Source organism: Beta vulgaris, chromosome 3 (genome assembly GCF_026745355.1).
Source record: "Beta vulgaris subsp. vulgaris cultivar EL10 chromosome 3, EL10.2, whole genome shotgun sequence".
NCBI classification, from domain to species: Eukaryota; Viridiplantae; Streptophyta; class Magnoliopsida; order Caryophyllales; family Amaranthaceae; genus Beta; species Beta vulgaris.
Window position 1 is genome coordinate 42,507,791 of NC_079204.1, and position 27,227 is coordinate 42,535,017.

At 35.1% G+C, this 27,227-nt stretch overlaps 1 protein-coding gene across 1 annotated transcript; it reads left to right on the forward strand.

The window, feature by feature from the left end:
- Positions 1-1,268: 1,268 nt before the first annotated feature.
- Positions 1,269-4,471, forward strand: LOC104906834 (hypothetical protein). Its single transcript, XM_010695661.3, has 3 exons — positions 1,269-1,611; positions 2,991-3,168; positions 3,962-4,471. Exons 1-3 carry the CDS (start codon positions 1,485-1,487, stop codon positions 4,185-4,187), a joined length of 531 nt encoding a protein of 176 aa, XP_010693963.2. The 5' UTR covers positions 1,269-1,484; the 3' UTR covers positions 4,188-4,471.
- Positions 4,472-27,227: the final 22,756 nt, after the last annotated feature.

Here is a 27,227-nt window from a genome sequence, read left to right on the forward strand (position 1 = left end):
GCTGTGCAACACCTCAGTCAATTCATGCACACACCTAGAAGTCCACATTTGAGGGCTGTTATGCATGTGGTAAGGTATCTAAAGGGTACAATTGATCAAGGTTTATTCTATTCTGCTAATTCAGATTTCAAAATTAATGCTTATAGTGATTCTGATTGGGGTGCATGCCAATTCAGTAGCAGATCACGAAGCTCTTATGCAGTATTTCTTGGATCTAATCTTGTGTCTTGGAAGACAAAGAAACAGCAAACAGTAAGTAAATCATCAACTGAAGCAGAATATAGGAGTATGTCATCTGCTGCTTCTGAACTTGTCTGGGTTCATGGTCTTCTTGAGGACTTACAAATCACTGTTGCTCTTCCTATATCATTACATTGTGATAATAAATCTACAGAACACTTAGCCCAGAATCCTATGTTCCATGAAAAGACCAAGCATATTAAGAGGGATATGCACTACATAAGGGAGCAAGTAGAGGCTGGATTCATACAAACATTTCATGTTTCTAGTGCTGATCAACTTGCTGATATCTTGACAAAGGCTCTGAATTCTCAACAGCATCATGCTCTTAGTCTCAAGCTTGGACTTACATCTTTGGTCCAGCTTGAAGGGGGAGTATAAATTATATCTTGTAAATTATAATATATAGCTGTAGCTGTGCAGTTAGTTAAGAGATTAGTTAGCTATAACTAACTATAAATACTCTCTTCTCTTCTTCTATTCTGGTATTGTAAAAATACACATTGTAAGAACTTCATTCTCTCTCTATCAATAATATTTCTTTTCCTTCTCTCTAAACTAACAGCAACATTGCTTAGCTGATTAGTTTCTTCATTTTGTACATATTTTTTTTTAGAAAAGTAATCTTATAAAGAATAAATCCACTTAAAAAAGGATTTTTAATTAATATTTTCACATTTCTCTCATTTTGCGCATCATCATTTAGTCGGAGTCTTTTTCATTTTTCTATGGTTTCATCAGTATGTGAATTAGCATAGATTTTCTGATGTCAAACTATAAGTCGATAAATAGCAAAAAACGGTGTAAAAAAGAACAAAAAAAGGTATAAAAAAGAACAAGTGTCCTACCAGATGTAAGCAAAACAAGCAGAAAAGACACGTATAGTACTTCAATTCTGTTGTCATCTCTAGGTTGTCTTGAAATCCTCAACTTTCTAAATGAAGGCCACAGCGTCAAGCTCATCAGATACGCATTTCTTTTTCACCACTTTATTAATTAATGAAACTCCTTTTGTTGCACATTCACCTACTTGTTTTTATACCCCGTCCGATCTGACCCCCTTTCAGTAATATTACAACTGCTTTTATTGCAACTCCTTGTAAAAGACAGAAAGAGCGAATATTGCAAAAACACCAAGTTATTAAGTCTGTGATACTACAATCAAAGATCAACTGGTAATTATTAGTATTTGAAGAAGTAAAAGTACAAATTTCTTGAAGTTAAGGAGGTGAAATTGGAGAAAGATGGCAACTGTAGGAAGGAACACAGCAGGACCGTTGTTGTTCTTGAACTTGGTTTTGTATATTATTATTTTGGGGTTTGCTAGTTGGTGCCTTAACAAGTATATCAACTTTTCTACTCGTCATCCTGGTATGTCATTATATTTTTCTCATGTAGTATGTGTTTCATCTTTTTCATAGTTATATCCAAGCAATAGTAGTTATATAGAAGTATAATAAAAATGGTAAATAAATTACATATGAAGAGAGAATAATTTCCTAACAGGAATTATAGAATTGATTCAAAACATAGAAATAAATACGGTGCTATTATTGAAAAATGAGGTGGTATATTTTTAATACTCCTATAGTACTTTCGTCTTTGGATAACACTTTGAAAGTTGAAGGTCTAAAGATAAAACGTTAAGATTGACTGATTGACGATATTAGAGTCATGAGATTGATAGTGTATATATGTTAAGCTATGATCCAGCTATTAAAAGATAAACGTGGGATTCATAAGCATCTTGAAATAATGGAAAACATGCATGTTTGCAAGTATAATTGTACAGGTGTGGAAAATAATTGTGTTAATCTGAATCCTAGCATTTAATATATATATTAGTATTTATAATACATACCTATGATTAGTAGAAGATCATTCTACCCTTTCCATATAATGTTTTTCTAATAATGATGTATATGTATTTGTCGAATATAATTTAGTGCAAATAATCAGGTCTTTAGAGTATATTGATACTGGACGATGTGAAGCGCTGGTAGAGTTTCTTACAAAAAATTGTATTTACCATTTCTTTTGTTAGGCCGTAATAACAGGTTTTAATCGTAATATAATTTTAGTCTAATGTTGTTAGATATAATGAAATTATATCCTTAAAACATACCTATTTATCAATGTTATTCCATACTAGCTAGTAGCTACACCTATATTACAACTCTTCAACTCAATAAACATCATCAATACTCTGCCTTTTAGGATGAAAACTAGTTATTAGGCCTGGACTATGTCCCGGATAAGAAAATTTTTATTTATTAATATTGTACTTTGATATGATAGCACTAAATACTACTTGGTCTAGTGGTTAAAATTTTAGTATATTAATTTCTAATTTTTTTATTGTACATAGATTACATGATAGATTTACGTACGCCTTTTAATATATTAGTATAGATTTGTTTGGGGATGAAGTATCCATTATTTTTGGGTATCAAGTACTCCAAAATACATTCATTCCCACGTAACTGCTTACCGAGTTGGCCGTTAGAGCATGCTCGTGTACAATTGCAAATCATTTGACCTGCATAGTGAAATAATTTAGTAAAGTAACCAACTAGTTTAAAAGTGGGTCACATAGTAAAACATGGAACATGGGTCTATATATCTTTTTTGTTTTAAAAAAATCATGATGTTCATTTATTGATGCATGGTAAGTAATACAACTATGCAAGTAAATGCAAATTCTTTTGTTCTGTTATTGATTTTATTACTCGTTGAAATCTGTAACTAAGGATTGGGAGGCAACGGAGCAACACCTTTTTTCCTGATTCTGGCAATCTTGGCTGGTGTTATTGGGGTTATCTCCAAGTTGGCAGGAGCAAGCCACATTAGGGCATGGAGGAATGACAGTCTTGCTGCTGCTGGATCTTCGTCATTGGTTGCATGGGCCATCACTGCCCTCGCCATGGGGTAATTATTTCTTGGAAATATTAATATGCATAATAAATTTCCTTTATCTTTCCAAAATAATCTCAAAATATTAGATTATTCGTGAATATCCCTAATTTTAGTGGTGCCTTAAAATTATTCGAATTATTAATTTTTTTTATAGAGAACAAATTTAAAATGGATTGGTGTAGCTAAGAAAATTAATAGTTTGGATTATTTTGGAAGGTCTACCAGAATTTGGGGTATTATGGAATAATTTGAAGTTTGGATTATTTTGAAAACATAGGTGAACATTGAAATTTCTGTCCATTTTTCATTATTTTTTTACCCGCTCGTAATCTTTTCTTATAACTGGTATGCACAAATGTAAAATATACAACTACATATATATGGCCAGAAAGTGTATCACAAGTTTGATCCAATTAAAATCATGCTTTGCAGCTTGCTTGATTAGTATATGATATTATTTGAGGTGTAAATGATGTGTGTCGAGTTCGAGTTTAAGTTAGTTCGACGCGGTAGTATGTTGAGTCGAGCTCACTCGAGTTGAGTTTTTGACCGATTGAGCTTTGATCGAGTTGAGTTTTCATAGAGTATATGTCCAAGTAGTTTTCACTTTTCATTGAGTATATGTCTTAAGTAGCTTGTGATGTCCTGTGTAAAAAGCAACTTAAAGTAGAAAATATGTTAAATTTATGTATGTATATAATTGGGTATCGAACTCTCTCATGAGTTACTATTCTGATGAATAGTAAATGTCCCTTTCGTTCATTGTGCAAGTAGTGTATAACAATACCTGAATCTTGGTTTGCAGATTAGCTTGCAAAGAAATCAATATAGGAGGTTGGAGAGGGTGGAGGCTCAGAGTGCTGGAAGGCTTTATAATAGTAACTACAGTCTTTGAGCTGTTGTATGTGTTAATCCTTCATGCTGGTCTGTTCAGTAGTCGATATGGCCCTGGGTATAGGGAGCACGAGTACGGCATGGGCACTCAAGGCACTGCAGTTGATCCGAAAGGAACGACGACAGCTAGGGTTTGAGATAATCACTCAATATAACAACTGTAGATGTAATCATGTTCAAATAATAGACTGGTTCTATAGTGTGGAAAACATGCATGATCTAAGATTCTAGCTAGTGTTTTCTTTTAGATATCTTTTGGAAAGAAAGACAAGGATTATGTATGTTATGTTTTTATGTTAATAGCTGTAGTCGTCTTGTATTTACTCATATAGGTCTTTGTTGATCTGTTTGTAAGGATCTTTGATGTTCCTGAGACAGTTCTGAAGTTGTCTCATTATTACTGATTCCACAGTTCTTTTCACTTGGGTGCTCAACAATCTTAAATTGTGCTTAATTTATTTAAAATGATCAAATCTGATAAAATTTTAATTTTGCTGAATTTAATTTATGAGTTACCGTGATTGGCTTTGATGGGTTATTGATGACCAGATAATATTATATCTGGCTAGAATTTAAAACACCTCACCGAACTTATCAGGAGTATGTGTTTTTATGTAGAAATTGAGAATTGCTGAGATGTGTTGAGTAGGTGTGAGTTCTAAGAATTTTTGTCCGAGTAGTTTAGGGAAGATATTCTAGTTTGTTTTGTGAGAATTTAACATATGTTCATTAATGAGATAATATGTATTTAAAGCATTGCGAATTTTTGAAAAGTCAATTTTGATAGGTTAGGCTTTTTCGTGATTAATGATTATGTTGCCTTTTCAGGTAATTAGTCTTTCGAGCTTCATTTGTGGATCCTTTGATAATCTGAAAGTATGTCAAATTTCGTGTGGGACTTGGCGTGCCATCTATCTGGTAACTCTTGATGATATGGTATAGGTGTTGGGTTCGCTTTTTATCGAGTCCAAAAAATATACATATATATTGATATGATTTGTTATATACTACTCCCTCCGTCCCAAAATATAGTTCCCATTTCTCTTTTTTCACGGTAATTTATGCAAGTAGAATCTAAAAGGGATAATAAATATTTTTTGTTTATTTAAATAAATATTGTATGGGAAAAGATGATTTTAAGAGAGATAGTGGAGAATAATTGGTGAAAGAGCATTAATTGTAACATTTTGGTTGAATAAACAAAGAGAAACAAATTTCAAGAAGAAAATAAATGATGGGACACGGTTTTTCTAGACAAATTACAGAAAAATGTGGAACTAAATATGGAAATGGGAACTATATTTTGGGACACTCAAAATGGAAATGAGAACTATATTTTGAGACGGAGGGAGTAATTGATAATTTTCAACTTTCAGAACAAGATAAACCAACCATAACAATATACAAAATGAATTACATGAGAGATAGAACATACTAATTGGCAACCATTTGATGAAGTACGTAGTTGGAATCGAAACGTCATATAAGAGATTTAGTTCAAAATGACAAGATCATGGCATGTGCCTATAGTGTAATTAGACTTAATTATTCTTGAATAAATTATACTTCCTCCGTCCCAAAATATAGTTCTTATTTTCATTTTGGGGGTCGTAAAATATAGTTCCCATTCCCATATTTAGTTCCACATTTTTCCGTAATTTGTCTAGAAAAATCGTGTCCCATCATTTATTAGCTTCTTGAATTTTGTCTTTTCCTTTATTTATCCAAACAAAATGTTACAATTAATGCTCTTTCACCAACTGTTCTCCACTCTCTCTCCTAAAATCATCTTTTCCCATACAATATTTATTTAAATAAACAAAAAATCTTTACTATCCCTCTTATATTCTACTTAATTGCATAAATTACCGTGAAAAAAGGGAAATGGGAACTATATTTTGGGACGGAGGGAGTATTTTGTTTACCAATATCAATAGAAGGTTCACCTTACTACTTTTTTCCGAAAAAGAATTTAACATTTGTCATGGTTGATCGACTATCAACTAGCGATTTACGCTTTATGCAGGCGAGTTGTAGCCAACAACATGAGTTAGAGAAAAAATAATGATTTTTTCGAGAAAAATGATTTTGCTATTCAAATATGAAATGATTGATATAATAAAAACATTCTATGCTTTCCAGGAAAATGTTAATTCAGTAAAAATAATTATATAAGTCGTTTTATCTATAACATGTGTGTAAAATGTTAGAATTTATCTCTTGGTTTCAATTAAAAGTTCAATTATAGGTCTAATTATAAGAAATGATAATTAAGATGTGCTTCTTCCATACTTGAGGTTGTGGCTTCAAGATTTTGCGTTGTCAATAAAAGTTGCATATGGCAATGTTAATATTTGTCTATTTGAGGGAAGGGGTTAATATATGGGCTCCTAAGAGCATCTCCAGCTGCAAAAAATGAGATGTAGTTTGAGAATTCTGGAAACTTCAGTTAGTAGCTGACTGTTGGCGATGATGGGACAATGTAGCCTGGCAGAGCTATGTTGCTCTTTTTTTTTTTTCTGACATCGAGAAAACGTACAACAAATAGAAAACAAACTAATTGATATATGTCCTAAAAAGCCTACACCATCGTGCTAGAAGATGTGCTGAATTCACATAGGCCCTAAGCACCTTTATGAGCTAACACCAAAGAAAATCCTTGCCTAGAGTAGTTCGGATATTGGCCATTGTGTATTTGTTTGTAATGTGCTAGACTTCATCCGATTGTAGGCCTTGCACGAGCATCGTGGAGTCAGTATAGAGTTGCAGGTAAGAAACTCCTTCCTTCCGTGCCCACTAGAGTGCACAAAGACAGGCTACGACCTCATTGATCAAAGCCGAATCTAGAAACAAAAAAGTCCTTGTTGGATACCAATGGCCGAGCTAGATGGGGAAGCGACCCATGTTGCGCCACCTATTTTGGTGGCCTTATCCAAGGATCTATCAAGTGATAAGGTGAGTGTTGGTAGACCACATTTTGATAAGCAAAACCATGGAACAAACTAACCTAAATGCTCTATAAGCAAAGCTACAAGCATGACATGCAAGCTAAATGAGTTGATAACAAGATATAGTATACCAACCAAACACAAGAGGAAAGATGGCTAGGAAACACAAGAGCGACTTAAGAGATTTGATCCACTTATCAATCGAGTCTGTAGGCTTTTTTAGAGTGATTTCTCACTCCTCTTTACTTCCAAGTCCCGAGTTTGAATCCCCCCTAGGGATGCTCAACCATAATAGCTCGCTTCTACCACATTTTGTTGACACTCATCATGACTTGCACAAAATCTCACCCGCCGCTACTAAATTGACCAAGTCCAATCTAGAAGTCAAAATGGACATTATTAAGGTTGTAACTGTAATACTCCGTATTTTTGGAACTAATTCATAATAATTAAGAAATACCAAGAAAATAATAAAATGGTATTTTAGTAGTATTTATAGAATAATAAGAATAAAATAATAATAATACGATTCGGTTGTGTTAATTTCGGATTTATAAAGGTTAAACCGAGTTCACCCGATCTAAGGTTACCACTTTTAGAAGGGTATAAAAAGGGAAATTAAGAGGAGAAATCTCATAAACCCTAAATTTCTTCCTCTCCTCCCTCAGCCGTCACTCTACCTTTTTTTTCTCTCTCCTCTCTCGCTGCTCTCCTCTTCTCTCTCGGATCTCTTGCCTCTCCCTCACCGTTCGTCTCTTCTTTGTCCCCTCACTGGGTTCCTTCGTGGATCCTCGTCGAGGCTGCGGGGAGTGCGGAGACGAGCGCACGAGCGTCGCTGTTGTGCGAACGACAGGCAAGGGCTAGGCGCACGTCGGGTGGTGCGAACCTTCGACGAGACTCGAAAGCCTGGTGCGAGCGAAGGTGTAGTGCGAGCGAGCAGTGTGGTGCGAGGGTGTGCGAGTCGAGGTGCTACGAGGGCCGCGCGAACGAGCGACTGTGCGACGACTCGGGTGCACGAGAGGGGCTATGCGAGCGAAGCTGGTGCGAGGCTCGTGTTGTGCGACGAGCGAAGGGTCGCGAAAGGGTGCGCGAGCGAGTGCTGTGCGTGCTGCTGTGCGACGTGCGAGCCTTCGTCAGGGTTTGGCCGTGTGCCGGAGGTTGGTCGCCGGAGTTGGATGCCGGCGAGCTTAACGGTATAAAACATTTTATATATTGAAAATATTATATTAAGTTTAATTATAATTTATGTTTTCATAATTATGATAAATTATAATTAATAAATTAATAATTCAAGTTAATTAGTTTATTTTATTATTCTGACTAAAGTTGCGAATTTGACTTTTGGATATAAAACATGATTGGACTTATAATTTAATTGGTTTGGTAAAGATAGTGGACTAATGACACTAACTAATATTAGTATGTTCACTAACCTTGATCCCTAAAAGACGTTAAACTCTTTATAATAGAAAAGTAACGAAAATTCTTAAACAAGGAGTTTAGTTATCGTTTACTTCGAATTATTAAACCGTATAGTCTTAGTTACGTAGTAGTTGTTAACATTACCAACGACGTAGCACTAAAGCTCTTATTTAACGGTTTAGGTCCCAATTTCATAAGCGGAACGTTCGATTAAGACAGCGAAAATTCTCCATTACAAGGTACGTACGCGTACCAGTTTAATCCCAAGTATTAGTATCATGATTAGGTTGCAATCTATGTTATTGGAACCTAGGAGCATGATAGGGAACGTTTGATTGATTGAGATTGTCTGGTTAGACATTTGTAATTGAAATCGATATGTTGCATTGGAATGCGTAATTCTATCGTAGTATAAACATGAGCATTATTAATCTTATCCATAGTGTAACAAGGGTGTTATAAGAGATATGATTTGAGCATTGTAACTAAGAGGACAGGTAAATGATTCTATGTATCCATAGTGTAACAAGAGTGTTACAAGAGATACGATTTGAGCATTGCAACTAAGAGAACATGTAAATGAATATATGTGGTTATGAAATGAATGGTTAATATTAAAATGAATTATGGCAATATCTTGTAGCTGGACTTCCTACAAGTGATGAACAATGGGGGGGGGAGTGTGGGACTTGTCCTACGCTCCTACGCAGGCCTACTGTGACGACAGTAGTGTCCTTATATTTTTGATAACTCAAGTAGGCGGAAGGTTCCGTTCGATCTTGGGGGTATGCATACTAAGGTGATGGGTGTGAGACAGAACAAAACCGTATTTGCATTTCATCTAATAGACCTAGTGTCTATTAAGGATTCAGTAGCCCGTATGATTCTAGTAAGATGACGGTGCCCGTTCGATGCCAAATAAAGATTAAAGATTAAAGGATGTAATAACGTAGCATCATGCTTAAGATTGGTCATGTGTGCATCATTTATGCTTATATGTATTCAATGGTTCATTACGTACTCAGCATAGCTGATTGTGTGTTATTATGTTTGATGAACTGCGATGAACCATTGATGTTACAATGGGGAGCAGACTAGGTGTGCTGGAGCTGCTGCATGATACCGAGCATACGGGGGCTAGTCTTTGGTATTTGCATTTAAAGCATTTGAAATAAGTATTATTGGTTTTTCTAAGACTTATATAAATGGTTTGTGGTTTGAATGAAAGGGGTCATTGATGATTCCCAAGTTGTATTTATATTTTAATTCCGCTGCATTTTAGTTTTCAAGACAATGTTTTAAGTTATCGTTAACTCTTATCATGCCTTGCGTTCCATCGCGGCGGTAAAGCGCCCAAAGTCGACGCGACGTAGCAGTGGTAGACGCGTGTGGATTTTGAGGGTGTTACAGTAACAAGGCTAGGTTAAAGGGGTGGATAACAATTTAGGAACGTAGTGAAAAGAGTAAAGTGGAGTACAAACTAGGGGGTAAACCCCCCTCCCCCAAGCTACTCTAAACAACAATTCACATCGAATTCTCACACAACTTTGATTTTCAATTTTTGAAAACATTTTTTTCATTTTTCTCATCCTCTTTCTTTATTTTCTATTCAATAGTAATCCAAATGAAATACTAAGAGCTTTCTTTCTTTCATTTCTTTTGCCTTTCCTTTTTGACAATTTTCTTCAACTTTTGTAATTATACATGCATATTAATTCACTTTCAACCATGGACTTAATAACAAAACAACTTAACTCAACATAAAATAGACATGTACTCCACTTTGGGAAAAGTTTATCCATGACTTATTATGAGGGTTAATCAAAAATAGGATAGAAAGGCTCAAATGGGTTGAGAAGCGCCGGTAGAAAAGCTATTTGTCTTTTGAGCTCCTATTTCTAGCAAAAAGAAACGCCCTAAATCATTCTTGTATAGCATCGGTCTTATGCAATCTTGGGTAGCTAAAATGCAAGTCACAAGTTACGCGATTAATGGTGAGGGTTGTAAATGAGTCTTACGAGGTTCTTGGCCCTCGTTCAGGGTTCACCGCACAAGGGACAAGATAATCCAATCAACAACTCGCCTAGTTTCAAAAAGACTCTACCAAAAGTTATCGTTCTCAAAGATCACCTAAAGTCACACCAATCTTTTGTAAGGATTGTGGTGGGATCGGTCATACATTGGAAGAATGTAGAGCAAAGAAGTATGAAGTGGCTTTGAGGAAAAATAAGCCAAAAAAGGTATAGGTAAAGAAGACAATTGTTCCTTCTGTTGTGGACAAACAACCTGCAATTATTACTATATATTGTTGATCAGAATGGAGCTAGTGATGTGGGTGAGCCTGAAATGCAGCAGAAAGATCATACAACTGTGAACAAACATTAGGGATTGGGGCAGAAACGTAATCAAGAGATTGGTAATGTAGTAGTAGAGAGAGATAAAGATGGGAATGAAAAGTCTGTGGGTGCAACTTGTAGTTATACAGGAGGGGCAGAGGAGGTTGTGATTCTTCCTCATGGCTAGAATAGGCTTCTGGAACGTCAGAGGCCTTAATAGTCCTACTAAACACTCTGATGTGAAATGGTTTCTTAGCCATTACTCAGTGGGACTTTTTGGGTTTTTGGAAACAAGGGTAAAGGCTGTAAATTTTGATAAAGTCTTCCCCAAAATCTGCAGAGATTAGAGCATTGTTACCAACTATAGTTATCATCCAGGTGGTAGAATATGGTTGGCTTGGTTACCTAATATTTTTGTTGGTGATATTAGGTGTCATGGTGATCAGTTTGTGCACTGTGAAGTCTTGCATAAGGCTTCAGGGAAATTTTTTTGGTTGACTATTGTTTATGGTTCTAATCACAAAGCTGATAGACAGAGGTTATGGAGTACTCTTTGCCATTTAAAGAGTAATTTGAAGGGAGCCTGGAATGATGGGTGATTTCAACAATGTGTTGAACTTGGAGGATAGAATTGGCTCAGCTATGACGCTAGATGAAGTAGGTGATTTTAGGCACTGTCTTAGGGAATTTAAGATTCTAGAGTATTAGACTAGTGGGCCTTTTTTCACTTGGTCTAATAATCAGGAGGGAGAGAATAGAGTTTTCTCTAAGATTGACAGGGTGTTTGTCAATGATGCGTGGTTTGATACTTTTGCAAACTGTACAGCTGAGTTCCTTCCCGAAGGCATATCTAATCATTGTCCATGTGTGATCACCCTGTGAATTCAGTGGTGTCTAAACCTAAGTCTTTTAGGTTTTATAACATGTGGATGTGTGATCCTGATTTTATGATTAAAGTGCAAGAAGTATGGAGTGTTAATGTTGATGGTGTGGCTATGTTCAGAGTAATTAATAAGCTTAAAAAAATGAAGCCTGTTGTTAAAGCCTTGAATATGGAAGAATTCTCTGATATTGAAAATGAATCTGCTGCTGCACTGGTGAAACTTGTTGAGATACTGTAATAGCCTGAATTTTTAAGCAGGTTCAAATATTTTGTTAGTTATAATTAAGTCTTCATCAGGCTTTGGTCCTTTAAGTAGTTAGAATTCTCTCCAACATCATTCTAGGACAAAAGTGGATAAGAACCATCATTCTTAGTGGTTAAGAAATCTTGTAGAATAAGCATTATTATTCTTAGTGGTTAAGAAAGATTGTGGATAAGCACTAACATTCTTAGTGGTTAAGAAAGATTGTGGATAAGCACTAACATTCTTAATGGTTAAGAAAGCTTGTGGATAAGCACTATCATTCTTAATGGTTCAGAAAGGTCAAAGAGGATAAACATTATCATTCTTAATGGCTAAGAAGGCTTTGGGAACCGATACATAAGTTAGAAAGTCCTTGAGAGCCTTAAACATTGATATTGTGAAAATTGTTTTATCGGGTAACGATGAACTTCCAGTTAAAGAGCCTTTCGGGGTTGAATTCGAGCTCAGAACCTAACAAAACTTGATATATGACGTGCTTGGGATGTCTTAAGGTTAAAATTAATTACGTGGCTCAATATGGTAAGTTCCTTACATAGTAAAATCTGGCCCAGCTGAAATATCAGTTCGTACCTATCCTCAAATAAAGTTTCTTAGCAGCTGCTTGAGTGTCGATCTCTTAAAGATCTTTGCATGCATGAAAGCCAACATCTCAAGCTAATATCTCCAACAAGAATCAGCCAGAAACTCCAAGAAACGACCTCACCCAGAAGTGGTTTCCCTCCCCTGGGGTACTGCCAGAACAACTTAGAAAAGCCTGTTCTAGGTTTTCGTCTCTTGTTGTATAATATGAGCACTATAAGAGGGGGGGGGTGAATTATAGTGAGAGAATAAGCACTACTTTTTGCGGAATTAAAAGTAATCTTGGGAACAAACAATGGGAACACGAGAGATTTTACGAGGAAAAACTTCCTAGGCCTAGTAGGAAGAAACAACCTCGACCACAAGGGATTTTAAACAACTTTCCACTATAATAGGCCAAAACAACTCTGATTACAACCTATTACTTTTCTCTCGATTCTCAACTTAAGTCACTCAACTCAAGTTCCCAACGACAGTTCCCAACAACTGACGTTTTCTCTCAAACTTCACTCGAAGTTCCTTTCCTTTCTCTTTCTTTCTCTCTCTTGCTTCACTCAAAGCTTTCTCACACTTACAAGAGTTCACTCAAACCCTTTTTCTAAAAATACACTTTGTAAAACAATGGAAGAGTAATGAAAACTCGATTAATGTAAGTATGAATTCTCTTTAAGGAAAGGCACTGACACTTTAGATAACTTAAGACAAATTAACTAAGTCAGACACAATTTTACTCAAATGAATTAGGCGCCTATTTATAGACCATTAAGACAAGACATGATTTCCACTAACTTAGACCATTATCACATGTTCTCCATGATTTCTAATTAATAATTAATTAAATAATTAATTATTCCATGTCATGTACATCATCCACTAATCCACTACTTCACTTCCATAGAAGAGTAAAAATACGTGGTTTTCAAACTTGGAGAATAATTAATCTTATTTAATTTAATTAAATACTTGAGGATAATTAACTTAAGCCACTAAATCCACTAACTCCATAAACATGTAGCAGAATATTTTAGGCGTGTAAGCTAGAATTTAGGAAATAAATAAATAAAAATCCTTTAGCTAGTTTTTAGGAAAAAATATCTTTTTCAAAATCTTTTATAAAAAACCGGAAACAATTTTTGTATTTCAAAAAATCCGAAACATTTTGAAAACCGGAAATAATATATTTTCGAAAACTAAATCTTTTAAATAAAATATAAAAGATAAAATATATATTTTAAAAAGATAAGATTTGAAAATCAGATATTTTAAAATCAGAAAATCTATTTAAAATCTTTTCCTAACAAACTTAAACTAACTTCCTAAAATTATGGATCTTAGTCAAATTATCCCTAAAAACTCTAACAACTATATTGGGCACAAATATATCTTAGGCGCACAATATTAGTCACTTAGAAGTTCCTAAATTAGTTTTAAAGTCTTGTTCCCTAATTATTAAGCCTTAGCCTTGTTCCTATAGTGCCAGGTCTGTTCCTTTCATGGGAACAGAACCAAGTTCCTTTGAGAATTCACCACGAACTTAATAAAGCTATTACTCAACCTTAACAAGAAGATTAATAAATACCCTAATGTATTCTAATCTTCATTCCATGCTTGATTCTTCATTTCTCGAACATCTTTACTTCGATCTTGATTAATTCTCCGCTTTAATCTTCAATCAAGTATTCTCTTAGCTCGAGCATGAATTACCTTGCAATCAACATAAATAAAATATACTATGTCTTTTGTGGTTAGGTCATCTTCAAAACTCAAGGGTCAACAATTTCCCCCTTTTTGAAGATGGCAACAAAAGGCATATACTAAAAATATACACATAAGTCATATAAAAATAATTTTAACAAAGTATGTAACCAAGTTAAATTAAGTATTATAGACTCGTTATTTTATTTTGTAAAGTCGAAATATGAGAACATAATTCATGACAAAAAAAATTTACTCTGATTTGCCTTATCTTTCCCCCTTTGGCATCTTCAAAAACATAGTCCACGATTTCAAAAAGATGAATATTATTCACTAAACACATCACACCACCAAACTTGTAAGAAATAAGTTGGTTAGTATAAGCAAATAAAGCATTCAACTCTAAAAACCGCAATCCAAGAATATTAGCCATTCATTTAGACGCACACATGCAAAAAGATCAAACTTAGAATTAAGCAAACCAATAAGTTCCATTGTAGCATGATTAAAGGAGAAGGATAGAAAAGACAAATATTAAACAAAGTTCATGTTCCCACACAAAATAAAACAAGCTAAATGAGAAAAGTTTATGATTTAGGAGAGGGAGGTTGTTCTACTTCTTCCACCACATCATGAAGCTTTGCCATCACTTCTTGATGATTTTCGGCCAATGTATCATTTCCCTTGAGCACAATGTCTTCCAACTTCAACAATTTAGAGTTCATAGCTTGAATGGAGGAAGAAAGTTCACCAAGCCGAGCCATAATCTCTTGTTGTCCATCCAAGGCTTTGTCAACTTTGCTCATAACCCCTTTTACCAACCCATTTAAATCCTTAGCTTCCGTAGCAAACTCCATCATTGCTTCCGAATGACCCATAACCAAGGAAAACAAAGAATCCAACCTTCTAGCATGAGCTAGAGTATATGTAGAACCAATGGTAGGATTTTGAGAAGATCGAGGGAGCTTGAGAAGGCTTGGGGTTTGCGGTTTGTTCCTTAGGTTTGGGAACAGCAGGTTGTTCCTCTAGAATGGGAACACCACCTGTTTCCTTAGCTTTAGGAACAGAACAGGAGGGTTTTGAGGTAGAGGGAGGGATAGAATCATCTTGTGGTGCTAGGGTAGAGGGTGAGGCAGATTTTTGTGGAGATGGAGGAAAAGGAGGATTGGTTTCCATGGGAACAGGAGTCGGTTCCCTAGAAGGAGGTAGGTTAGATTCATAATCTTCCCTATCAATCACCTTTACTTCATCTTCCTCACAACTTTCTTCGGCATCAAGTATAGGAAAATTAAGCACTTTCATATTTTGAACCCTTTGACTAGCTCTAGTGCTCTTCATAACCGGTTTCACCACCTCATCAACCACCTTCTTCCCTTTCTTCTTAGTTTCTTCTTTTTCTTTTTCAATTTTCTTTTCTTTTTGTTTTTCTTTTCTTTTCTTTTTCGTTTTTCTTCTCTTCAACTTCTTTTTCTTCTTCTTTCTTCTTCCACTTCATCATCCACATCATCATCCTCATCATCATCAAGATTAGCACGGCCCTTAATAACTTCTCCATTCACAACACAAACATTTAAGTTATTCAAGGCACGCACATTCAACATATTTCCCGTAGATACTCCAATGGACTGAGTTCCCGAAATTTTCACTTTAAACTTAAGTAGAATTTCGGTTACTAAAGCTCCAAATCAAACAACAAATCCATTTTCAATGCAGTGACTCAAATGTTTAATCATTAAAGAGGGAAGTTTATGTGTTTGTGAGAAGCTAAGACAATGAATGTAAATTAAATCCAACATGCTAACTTGAGCACGTTTGGAAAGACGAGGCAATAAAGCTTTCTTGAGGATGTGAAACAAAATTTTGTGATAAGGGGAAAGAAGATTATGATCAAGAAATGTTTTTCCTTTTTGACCACCATACTTAACAATCAATTGATCAAAGGAAATGTCCGAAAATGGATATGACCACGTTGTTTCTTGAAATAAACATCTGTTCCTCTCACGGGAACACCAAGCATTTACCCAAAATTTTGCATTAAAATCAATTTGAGTTCCTTTCACCAAGGTGGAACAATTTCCTTCTTCATCCATGGAAAAGTTTTCACAAAATTCGTCCATCAATTTAGGAATCAAACTATTTCCATAACATTTCACAAAAAGATTTTCCCAACCTTGAAACTTAATCATATTAAGCAATTGACGAAAGTTTACTCTTTTGCACCAAGAAACATCAATAAAAAGTCCATGCACATACCTAGTTGCCGTGGAATTTTTTCGAACAACCCGAGTTGTTCCTCTCTCGGGAACATCTGATTCCCCCTCACTAGTTGCATGAGCTTCTTCAACCTCCATTTCAACCGATTCTTCTTGTTTCTTCCTTTTCCTTAGAATTCTTGATGAAGAATTGGGAGAAATATCCATGGGTGTTGGTGATTCAATTTTAGAGGATGAAGGAGAGGGTTTTTCGGCTTTGTGGGAGGAGAGAGAGTGATAAGTGTTTTTGGTAGTCATGTTTTGTGGAGAAATTTCGGTTTTATGAAAGAAGGAAAAAAAAATTGTTTTGTTTTAAGGAAAGAATAATATAAACCGTGTATTTACACGTTTTAAGAAAAAAAACTTCAAAAAATATCTTCAACTAACTTGAGAGATATAGGAAAAATCAGATTTTTAGGAAATAAAATCTGAACAGAATATTTTTGGTTTTTCGAATTTTGAAAAGAAAAAAATCTAACTCTAATACGCTGGGAATTGGGAACAGCGTTTGGGAACAATGAATGGAAACAATGAAATTTTGCTACTTTGGAACTCCATTAATTCTTTTAATCCTTTGTCATCACTTAAGGCATAGAATTGTCCTATGAACAATAAGGGGAATATTATTGGACATTGGTGAGCAGTTTTCAGACATTTTTACTTATACATATGAAATAATCATATAAGTATTGTGATGTATTTAAGCAATAAAAACATCAAAAATGCACATCCAGACATAATGCCAAAGAATTAACACAAGGGGAATAATGTAGCAATCATTTCAATTTAATTAAGCCAAGTTCAAGTCTCAATTTCTCAAACCTATCTCTATTTAAGGGTTTTGTAAGATATCTGCAATTTGACGTTCAGTCTCACAGAATTCCATTTTAATAAGACCCTTTTCTACATTATCTTTCAGAAAGTGATGCCTAATATGGATGTGTTTGACTCTTGAATGGTGTACGGGATCTTTAGAAATACTAATAGCACTAGTATTATACAATAGATGGGAACCATTCAAAGTAGATTCCATAGTCACGTAGTTGTTGTTTTATCCATAGCATTTGGGAACAACATGCTGCTGCTGCAACATATTCAGCCTCTGCTGTAGATAAAGCAACTGTGTTTTGCTTCTTGGTGCTCCAAGAAACAAACTATGACTAAGGAACTGAACCATACCTGATGTACTCTTTCTATTGACCAGATCTCCTGCATAGTTAGCATCCGCAAATCCTTTCAATTCAAAGGTATCACTCCTCGAATAGAATAGGCTTAAATCATCTGTTCCCTTGAGGTATCTTAGGATTCTCTTCACAGCTGTGAGATGAGATTCCTTTGGATTGGCTTGAAACCTTGCACATAACCCTACACTGGCCTTGTTTCTTATGATAGTTCCGAACTCATCTAATTTATTTCGAAACACCCACTTTAAACCAATAACCTTGTTATGTACTTATGTTTAGGCTTAGGTTCAAGGTGCCAAACTTTGTTTCTTTCAAATTGATGAAGTTCATCCTGCATTGCTACGATCCAATCAGCATCAGTGAGAGCTTCTTCATGATTCCTAGGTTCCAACATAGAAAGAAAAGCATGAAAAGCACAAAAGTTTTTCAATTGAGATCTCGTTTGAGTTCCCTTATTTATGTCACTGATTATTAGTTCCACAGGATGGGAACAAGAGTTTTCCAAGGCTTTGGTTGGAAATCCTGGATGGAAACTTGGTTTCCTTGATCATCTTCATTTCCTGTACTTGGGAACCAGGTTCAACAATAGTGGATTCATTCACTAGTGCATCATCACTTAGTTCCTCTTCTTCCTCATTGGGAACAGGAACAGGATGTTGTTCCCTTGGCTTTGTTCCCATGACTTCGTCTTCCAAAGTCTCATCAATAAGACTTAGGTCTTTTGTCAATCCTATTTCGAAGTCATCTTCAACCTGTGTGCTTGCATCAAATTTATCTGTTTCATCAAAAATAACATGCACACTTTCTTCTACACACATAGACCTTTTATTATACACTCTATAAGCCTTGCTACTAGAAGAATATCCTAAGAATACAGCTTCTTCACTTCTAGCATCAAATTTTCCAATATTTTGTTTCCCATTATTATGAACAAAACATTTACATCCAAATGTTCTGAAATATGTAATATTGGGCTTTTTACCAAAATACAGCTCATAGGGCGTTTTATTTAATAAAGGTCTTACCATGGCTCGATTTATAATGTGACAAGCAGTATTCACAGCTTCTGCCCAAAAGTTTTTAGGAAGTCCACTAGCTATCACATAGTCCTAGCCATCTCTTCTAGTGTTCTATTCTTCCTTTCAACAACACCATTTTGTTGAGGTGTTCTAGGGGCTGAGAAATTGTGATCTAATCCATTGTCTCTGCTAAAGTCATCGAACTTAAAATTTTCAAACTCTTTACCATGGTCGGATCTAAGGTGAAGTAACTTATGACCACTCAAATTTTGTAATTTCTTTGCAAAGACAAGGAACTCATCATAAGTCTCGTCCTTGCTAGAAAGAAAAATAACCCAAGTAAATCTAGAGAAGTCATCTACAATTACTAACACATATTTCTTTCCACTTACTTTGTATCCTCATAGGTCCACATAAATCCATATGTATTAACTCTAAAGGTCTTGTGGTACTTACCACATTCTTGGACTTGAAAGAGGACCTAACATGCTTGCCTTTTGCGCATGCATCACACACATGATCTAAATGAAACTTAGAGGGTAAACCTATAAAAGTTCTTTAGAAAGCAGTTTGTCAAGCAAGGAAAAGCTAGCATGACCTAGACGCTTGTGCCATAAGAATGAATCATCATCAATAACACTAAGGCATGTGAATTTGTTTTTGGGAACAAGGTTGAGATCCACAACATATGTGTTCCCTTTCCTTGTTCCTTCCAAAATGATATCCTTTGTGCTATTGTTGACTATCAAACATTTTTCACTATTAAACTTCACAACAGTTCCCTCTATCACAGAATTGGGAAATACTTAACAAGTTATGCTTTAATCCATCAACTAGAAACACATTTTCTATGGAATGTGACGATGACTTACCAACTTTGCCCATGGCAACTATGTTACCTTTCTTGTTGTCACCAAAAGTCACACTTCCACCATTGTAGGCTGAGAGTGAGAGAAATCTTGATTTATCTCCAGTCATATGCTTAGAACAACCACTGTCTAGGTACCATGTGTTGTTCCCCCTCACTCCAACCTGCAAGAAAACTAATTGTTAGAGTTAGGAACCCAATCTTTCTTGGGTTCCTTTCCTTCAGGAACAATAGATTTCTTTTTCCAAATTACTTTACTTGTTTCCAAGTTCTCATTTATGCGACCAAGTCTTTTAGGACAAGAGTTCCTAAAATGACCAGTGTTCCCACAAAACATACAAACTTTATCACTTGGTAAATCAACTCTCTTTTTAGGTTTTTCAAATTTCTTTTTGTGATTAAAACCAAGACCTTCAGTTCGTTTTGTTTGAGGGTTCTTAATCCAGTTTGGAATAGGTAGCATTTTCTTTTCATTTCTCATTTGGTGCAGTTCCCCTACAAGTTCCTTATTTTCAATTTCCAAAAATGAAACATGATTTTTCAATTCGTTTATTTCAGATTTGAAACTTTGCAAGGGAACTGACTTAATGTCAAATGAACTTACTTCAGGAACAAACTCTTTTAGTTGTGATAACTCAAGACTTAACAAGTAGTTCTCATTTTTAAGATTTTCGAAATCCTCTTTTAATTTAAGATTTTTGTCAAACAATTCGAAAAATCTTTTCTCAATATAACAACGAACACTTTTAAGCCAAGAGGTATGTTCCTTTGCTACACTTAAAGCATTTTGACATTGTTTTAGTTTAATGGTTTCATCTTTGCAATCATTTACAGCGTCAACAATAAACTCAAATAATTTTTCTTTACTTAAAGAATTAAGACGAGTTTTGATGGTGTCTAGACTTGCCTCAAGAGATTCAATCTCTTCATCAGATTCGGAATTGTCAAGAGCCATAAGACAGAAGTTTGCAGTCTCCTCATTTGGTTGAGGATCATCTTCTTCCTCAGAGTCAGAGTCTCCCCATGCAGCAACCATAGCTTTCTTCATGTCAGATCGAGTATAGGAGTTTTTGAATTCTTTGTTCCTATCTCTGCTCTGTTCCCTTCCTTTGCCTTTTTCTTGTTCCCATTGGGGACAATCCTTGATGAAGTGCTCAGAACTGCCACACTTATGACAAACAAGTTTGTTAGAATATTTCTTATTCTTACCTTTGTAATCATCCTTTCTTCATGTTCCTAAACATTCTTTTGAATTTTCGGACCATGAGAGCGAGATTCTTCTTCATCTGTTTCTGAGCCTTCACTTTCATCAGCTTTTAAGGCAATCGACTTTTGCTTGGACATGTCTCCATTCTCATTGTCCAATTGCAATCATGAGTCATGAGGGAACCAGCAAGTTGTTCCAAATTGAACTTAGTAAAGTCCTTAGTTTCCTGCAAGGCAGTTACCTTAGCCATCCAACGATCCCTAGGAAGGCTCCTTAGGACCTTTCGTACCTGTTCCTCAGATGTAATCACTTTACCAAGAGATGTTAGCTCATTAATTATATTAGTAAAGCGTGTAAACATGTCTTGGATAGACTCTTTTGATTTCATTTGAAAAAGTTCATATTGGTTCAACAAAAGTTCTATTTTTGATCTCTTAACTTCACTCGTACCTTCATGAGTGACTTCAAGAAGATCCCAAATTTGTTTTGCGGTTTTACATCCCATGACACGATTGTGTTCATGAGGACCAAGACCACAATGAAGCAATTTTATAGCAAGAGCATTAATTTCCATCTTTTCGAAATCAGCTTTATCAAAATCAGATATAGATTTAGGAATTACCTCATTCTTGTCATTAGTGGTAGTGACTTCAAAATCACCTACCTCTATGACTCTCCATACCTGGTAATTGTCGGCTTTGATAAAGATCTCCATTCTGTTCTTCCAGTAAGTGTAAAACTTACCATTGAACATTGGTGGCCTCTGCGTAGAGTACCCTTCTTCCAGTTTCTCTCTAGTATTCATATTTTTCAAGATCTTGAACTCAACAGGGTTTCCTGAATATTAGAGTTTCCCGGTCTGATACCAATTGTTGTATAATATGAGCACTATAAGAGGGGGGGGTGAATTATAGTGAGAGAATAAGCACTACTTTTTGCGGAATTAAAAGTAATCTTGGGAACAAACAATGGGAACACGAGAGATTTTACGAGGAAAAACTTCCTAGGCCTAGTAGGAAGAAACAACCTCGACCACAAGGGATTTTAAACAACTTTCCACTATAATAGGCCAAAACAACTCTGATTACAACCTATTACTTTTCTCTCGATTCTCAACTTAACACTAGTAGAAAAAAGGCTACTTGCTGCGGTTAAAAAGTGCCCTATTGCTGCAGAATAGGGCGCGCAGCAATTGAGGGCGCAACAATAGGTATTAATAATATTGCTGCGGTTCTAAACCGCAGCAATATTACGTAATATTGCTGCGGTTTTAATTACCAAACCGCAGCAATATAAGGAATTGTGGTGACATAAGGTGGCCCAAAAAGGTAATATTGCTGCGGTTCTGGGCCAGAAACCGCAGCAATATGTGCATTTTTTCAAAAATTTTTTTTTTTGTTTTAATTAAAATCATCAATTTTAAGAATACTTATAATGCAATAAAAACAAAAATAACTAAAACATCATATCAAGTTATCAACCAGCGAAAATATAGCATAAGCATAACAACAACATTCAAATTCATAAAATATCAATGGAAGACGATCCTAAACATCATATCTAAATCAAAAACAAAAACAATAAAGAAAATAAAAATTACAGAAATTTACATCTAAATCCAAAATTAGAATAAAAAATAAAGACAACAAAAATAAATACAAAAGTTTCGATCTTAATTAAAATAAAAATAAAGAAAATGAAAAATACATAAGTTTTAATATAAAGGAAGAAAACAGAAAAAAAAACTAAACACCAAGGAACCGTCGACCGAGGCCGATGATACTAACGGCCGACGAGGCGACGAAGGCAGATGAAGGAGTTCGGTGTTGATGAAACTCGACGAAGGCAGATTCGACTGTGTTCACGGATGTGGCAGCAGGCGGTCTGATGAGACTCGCCGGAAATCAAAGAAAAAACAGTCAAGGCTCGCCGGAAAATCGTCACAGGAACAAAAAACGAAAAAGAAATGTGACGAACTTACCGGAATGTCAAAAGCTTCACCGACAAACGCACCAAGAAAGCCCCGAAAGTCCAAAAACTTCTGTATAAAAAATGAACAAAACCCTCAATGAAACTCTCGAACTCCTCTCTCTCTCTCCTTCGTTGCGGCGAATTGAATGGTCGGATTCTTCAGTGAACGGCCGACGAAGAATAGAAAGGCCGACGGGCTGAGAAGGGTGAAGGCAAGAAGGACGAGATGAAGAAGAAGGACGGCTGAAATTTCGAGGAGAGAGAACGAGATGAAGAAGAACGACGGCTGAGAGGGAAGGAGAGGGAAAGGAGGAAAAGACTGAAATGCGAGTGTCCCCAAACCCTAGCGCCTATTATATGAAATAAATGGGATATTGCTTCGGTTTTTTTATTATAAACCGCAGCAATATATTAAAATGTTATTTTTTTAAAATTAATTTTTAATATATTGCTGCGGTTTCGACGTGGAAACCGTAGCAATATTTGCTACTATGGGCCCACATGTTTTTCAAAATTTGTCCGTTGAATAATATTGCTGCGGTTTTTGGCGGGAAACCGCAGCAATATTGTCATTTTCAATTTTTTTTTTCTTTTTGCGTGTTATATTGCTGCGTATAGGTAAAACCGCAGCAATATCAGCGCAGCAAATAACATTTATTCTACTAGTGTAAGTCACTCAACTCAAGTTCCCAACGACAGTTCCCTACAACTGACGTTTTCTCTCAAACTTCACTCGAAGTTCCTTTCTCTTTCTCTTTCTCTTTCTCTTGCTTCACTCAAAGCTTTCTCACACTTACAAGAGTTCACTCAAACCCTTTTTCTCAAAAATACACTTTGTAAAACAATGGAAGAGTAATAAAACTCGATTAATGTAAGTATGAATTCTCTTAAGGAAAGGCACTGACACTTTAGATAACTTAAGACAAATTAACTAAGTCGACACAATTTTCTCAAATGAATTAGGCGCCTATTTATAGACATTAAGACAAGACATGATTTCCACTAACTTAGACCATTATCACATGTTCTCCATGATTTTTAATTAATTAATTAAATTAAATTAATTATTCCATGTCATGTACATCATCCACTAATCCACTACTTCACTTCATAGAAGCAGTAACAAATTACGTGGTTTTGCAAACTTGGAGAATAATTAATCTTATTTAATTTAATTAAATACTTGGAGGATAATTAACTTAAGCCACTAAATCCACTAACTCCATAAACATGTAGCAGTAAATCTTTAGGCGTGTAAGCTAGAATTTAGGAAATAAAAAATAAAAATCCTTTAGCTAGTTTTTAGGAAAAAATATCTTTTTCAAAATCTTTTATAAAAAACCGGAAACAATTTTTGTATTTCAAAAATCCGAAACATTTTGAAAACCGGAAATAATATATTTCGAAAACTAAATCTTTTAAATAAAATATAAAAGATAAAATATATATTTTAAAAAGATAAGATTTGAAAATCAGTTATTTTAAAATCAAAAATCTATTTAAAATCTTTTCCTAACAAACTTAAACTAACTTCCTAAAATTATGGATCTTAGTCAAATTATCCCTAAAAACTCTAACAACTATATTGGGCACACAATTATCTTAGGCGCACAATATTAGTCACTTAGAAGTTCCTAAATTAGTTTTAAAGTCTTGTTCCCTAATTATTAATCTTGTTCCTATAGTGCCAGGTCTGTTCCTTTCATGGGAACAGAACCAAGTTCCTTTGAGAATTCACCACGAACTTAATAAAGCTATTACTCAACCTTAACAAGAAGATTAATAAATACCCTAATGTATTCTAATCTTCATTCCATGCTTGATTCTTCATTTCTCGAACATCTTTACTTCGATCTTGATTAATTCTCCGCTTTAATCTTCAATCAAGTATTCTCTTAGCTCGAGCATGAATTACCTTGCAATCAACATATATAAAATATACTATGTCTTTTGTGGTTAGGTCATCTTCAAAACTCAAGGGTCAACATCTCTTATCTCTTATCTCTTCCTCTTTGACACCCACTTTTGTTTACATATAACTCTTCTAGACATCCATACAAAGTAGTTCAAGCTTTGGTTCCAATCTTTAGACCTTAAACTCATATAGAAAACCTTACTGAAAGATCACATAAGTTTCTGTAAGTTCAACAGATTACACCTCTTGTATTTAAGCTTAGTTTTTCACATCTATAAGCTTGTTGAAACTAATGTTTAGCATTTTATATATTCAGGTGAAGCTGTAGGAGTAGTTAATAAATTGGTTAAGGAGTTTCGTTGACTTAAGCATCTTTAGTGAAGGTACACACTTAGTTTGGTTTTAACCTAGAGATTTCCATACCTATAGTTAAGTGATTGTTTCTTTCTAGTGTAAAGCATGTTTATGAAATGAATTTACTTATGATGCGTATTTTATTATGTGTATATTGAGTATATAACATGGATATAGCATGCTAAGGTTCATTAGAGATGTTTTTTTTGACCTAAACAACACTTATACACTAAGTCATTACGATTATGCTTCTAAATGGAATGTGTTTAGTACATGGACTTGTGGAGTAATTGTGATGATTGAGGTGGAGTTGTTATGTTGTTGTTGTTGTGGAGTTGTTGTGGTGGTTGTGGTGAAGTTGTTATTGTTGTTGTTGCTTTGTTGTAGTAGTGTTGCTGGGTTATTGTTGTTATGTTGTTGTGGTCGAGGTTATGTTTTTGATGAGGCATTGTCGTTGTGAAGTGTTGTTGCTAGTTGTGGTTAGTTGTATGATCCAAAGATATGTAGAATTAGTTTACAGAATTCAAAATTAAGAGTTTGGAATTATGGTTATGAAGCAGGATGCTAGTTATATGGTGTAGCTAATGTTATTGAACTTATAGTTGGTTTTGAATTGAGGGCCAAGTATCTAGAATGTTAAAGGTTGATAATTTGTAAATTGGGAATTAGTTGTTGTGTTATTGATGTGGTGGTTGTGTTGCTCTTGTGTCGTTGTTGCTACTGTGTTGGTGTCCTATTCTGTTTTTTGTTCTCTCTGTTGTGGTGGTGACTGTTGTGGAATTGTTATGGTGGATGTTGTTGGGTTTCTGTTGTTATTGTTGCGCTGTTGTTATTGCTATGGAAGTTGTGGTGGCTGCTATGGAGTTCTGGTGGTGGAGTTGTTATGTTGTTGTTGTTTTAGAGTTACTAGAGTCTAATTAGTTTCTTTAAGGAGAAGATTAATGAAAGGATTTTGCCTAGCTTGTTATGGGTGAGTTAGTATATGTTAGGATTATTCATGAGTTTGGTTTGATAATGATTATAGATCACAGTCGTGAAGGAGCTCTAAATTGGGAATTAGTTATGATTATGATTTCTAGTTTAGATTAGTCTAAGTTTGGTTATTGATTATTGTTGTTATGATGAGGTTTTTATTGGAGGATGATTTTGGAGTGAAGTATCATTTGGAATTATGAAGGAAATTATGTTGTTGGAATTGGGATGCTAGTCGATGTAGCTAATGTTATTAAAGTTATTATGTTAAAAACTAGTTTCAAGTATGAAAACCCTAAATCTTCACAACTATCAAAGTAAGGGTAACTGAAAGGAGTTGATAAGAGTTTAGAGTATTAAGAATGAGTTGATAAGAGTTTTGAGTATGGAGGATTAAAGTATGAATCCTTAAATATCTTATATTATAAATATGAAAGTGAGGCATGAACATGCACCCGAGTTAGGGTGGGTAGAGTCCCTAACTGTTGCCTTTCAGGAAGGGCAAATTCCTGGCGTTATAGGACATGTCCGGTCAAGTCTTGCAAGCAGAACAGTAAAAGGTGGGGTGACGACCCTCAACAGTTTGGAAACAGTTGGTACTGCGTGGTACCCCTCTTCCTTCGCGTTCATGCCGAACGAGCTGATTTTGTGAAACTATATTAACTGAGTTGAATGTGATTATTTGTTATTATAACTATGTGTTAGTTTTCAAAATACACCTAAACTTGTATTTTCTATTATACAGTATGTACTCAGCTTTGCTGATAGTGTTGTCATTTCTGTGGCCTGTCACTTGGTGGGTGGCAGAGTCAAACTTTGTTGCAGGATTGTGTTGGGAGCCAGAATCGAGCTGAGAGCAAAGTTATGATTCGAATTGTGTATTATGGGATAAAATCCGATATCTATGTTTGTGTATAGAACAGTTTATTCATAATTACTTACAATATAGATTTATTCTTTTGCCATGGAATTTGTGATTGAATAATTATGTAATTGAAGTCTTATATAAAGGATTTTATTTTGTGGGCCCATGACCCATAGGTTCAGGATCGATTTGTAAGGTTATTTTCTGCTACGAGTAAATATTTCATTCGAGGCTTATTAAGCGTTGATTGTGATTAGTGAATCTTAAGTGTATTTAGCTAGCAGCTCAGGAATCGGGCTGTTACAGATACAAAAGAGAATTCACTAGGATCCTAGAAATAGTGAGCTGCATAAAAGTGAAGAGGAGGCCATAAAGTACTATGAATGTATTAACAAGGCTAAAATAAGTTTTCTGCAACAAAAGGTGAAGAGTGATTGGATAA

Coding starts and splice junctions, on each gene's coding strand:
- LOC104906834 (XM_010695661.3), top strand. CDS start 1,485: ATGGCAACTGTAGGAAGGAACACAGCAGGACCGTTGTTGTTCTTGAAC. Junction 1,612..2,990: donor CTTTTCTACTCGTCATCCTG/GTATGTCATTAT, acceptor TCTGTAACTAAG/GATTGGGAGGCAACGGAGCA. Junction 3,169..3,961: donor ATCACTGCCCTCGCCATGGG/GTAATTATTTCT, acceptor CTTGGTTTGCAG/ATTAGCTTGCAAAGAAATCA.